General features: G+C 74.5%; 1 protein-coding gene across 1 annotated transcript in view; it reads right to left on the bottom strand.

Moving 5' to 3' along the window:
- NEFH (neurofilament, heavy polypeptide) overlaps positions 1 to 856 on the bottom strand; it is a gene marked incomplete at its 5' end in the record, with an annotated part of 23,681 nt that extends 22,825 nt beyond the window's left edge. The window contains one exon of the mRNA XM_015406012.1: positions 46 to 856. Within this exon, the coding sequence (XP_015261498.1) occupies positions 46 to 856 (811 nt within the window). The remainder of the gene's footprint in view (positions 1 to 45) is intronic.

The raw sequence follows: 856 nt of genomic DNA on the forward strand, positions 1-856 counted from the left end.
GGCCGGCCCGGCCCGGCCCGGCCCGGCCCGCGGCGCCCGGCTGACCTCGGAACCATTCCTCGGACTGGAGGGTGCTCTTGACGGTGTGTCCCTCCAGCTGGGCGCGGATCTCCTTGAGGGCCGAGGTGACGTCGGCCTTGAGGGCGGCCTCGCGTGCCTCGAAGGCCACCTGGACGACGCCGCTGCCCTGGATCTGCTGCAGGAGCTCGGCCACCTCGTCGTCGTGGCCGCGGCGGAGGAAGAGGCTCTCGTCGCGCAGCGCCTGCAGCTTCTTCTCCAGCTCGCCCTTGGCCAGGTGCGCCTCGTCGGCGAACTTGGCGAGGGCGCGGGCGGCCGCCTCCACCTCGTCGCGCTGGCGGGCCTCGTCGTCGAGGCGCTGCTTGAGGTGGGCGATGTCCTCCTCCAGGCGCTCCTGCTCGAGCTGCAGCTGGCCCTTCTCGGCGCCCAGCTGCACCAGCGAGCCGCGCATGTCGCGGATCTCCCGCTCGTACAGCTCGCCGATGGCCGAGCGCCCGGCCTGCTGCTGCCGCAGCGCCGCCGCCTCGCCCTCCAGCTGCCGGTTCTGCACCTCCAGCTGCCGCACCTTGTCGATGTAGCCGGCGAAGCGGTCGTTGAGCGCCTGCAGCACCTCCTTCTCGTTGCGGGCGCGCAGCTCGCCGTTCAGCGACGACTCCAGGCTCTCCGTCGACGAGCCCAGCTGGCTCAGCGCGCCCCCCGGCCCGCCCAGGCGCCGGTAGCCCGAGGCCGACAGCGACGTCGAGCCCCGCGACCACGACTGCGAGTGGAAGCCGCTCGAGGCCAGCGAGCCGGCCGAGCGGGAAGCCGCGTACCGCCCCCCGCCGCCGCCGCCGCCGCC

Source organism: Gekko japonicus, unplaced genomic scaffold (assembly GCF_001447785.1).
Source record: "Gekko japonicus isolate JY-2015 unplaced genomic scaffold, Gekko_japonicus_V1.1 scaffold431, whole genome shotgun sequence".
In the NCBI taxonomy this organism is placed as follows: Eukaryota; Metazoa; Chordata; class Lepidosauria; order Squamata; family Gekkonidae; genus Gekko; species Gekko japonicus.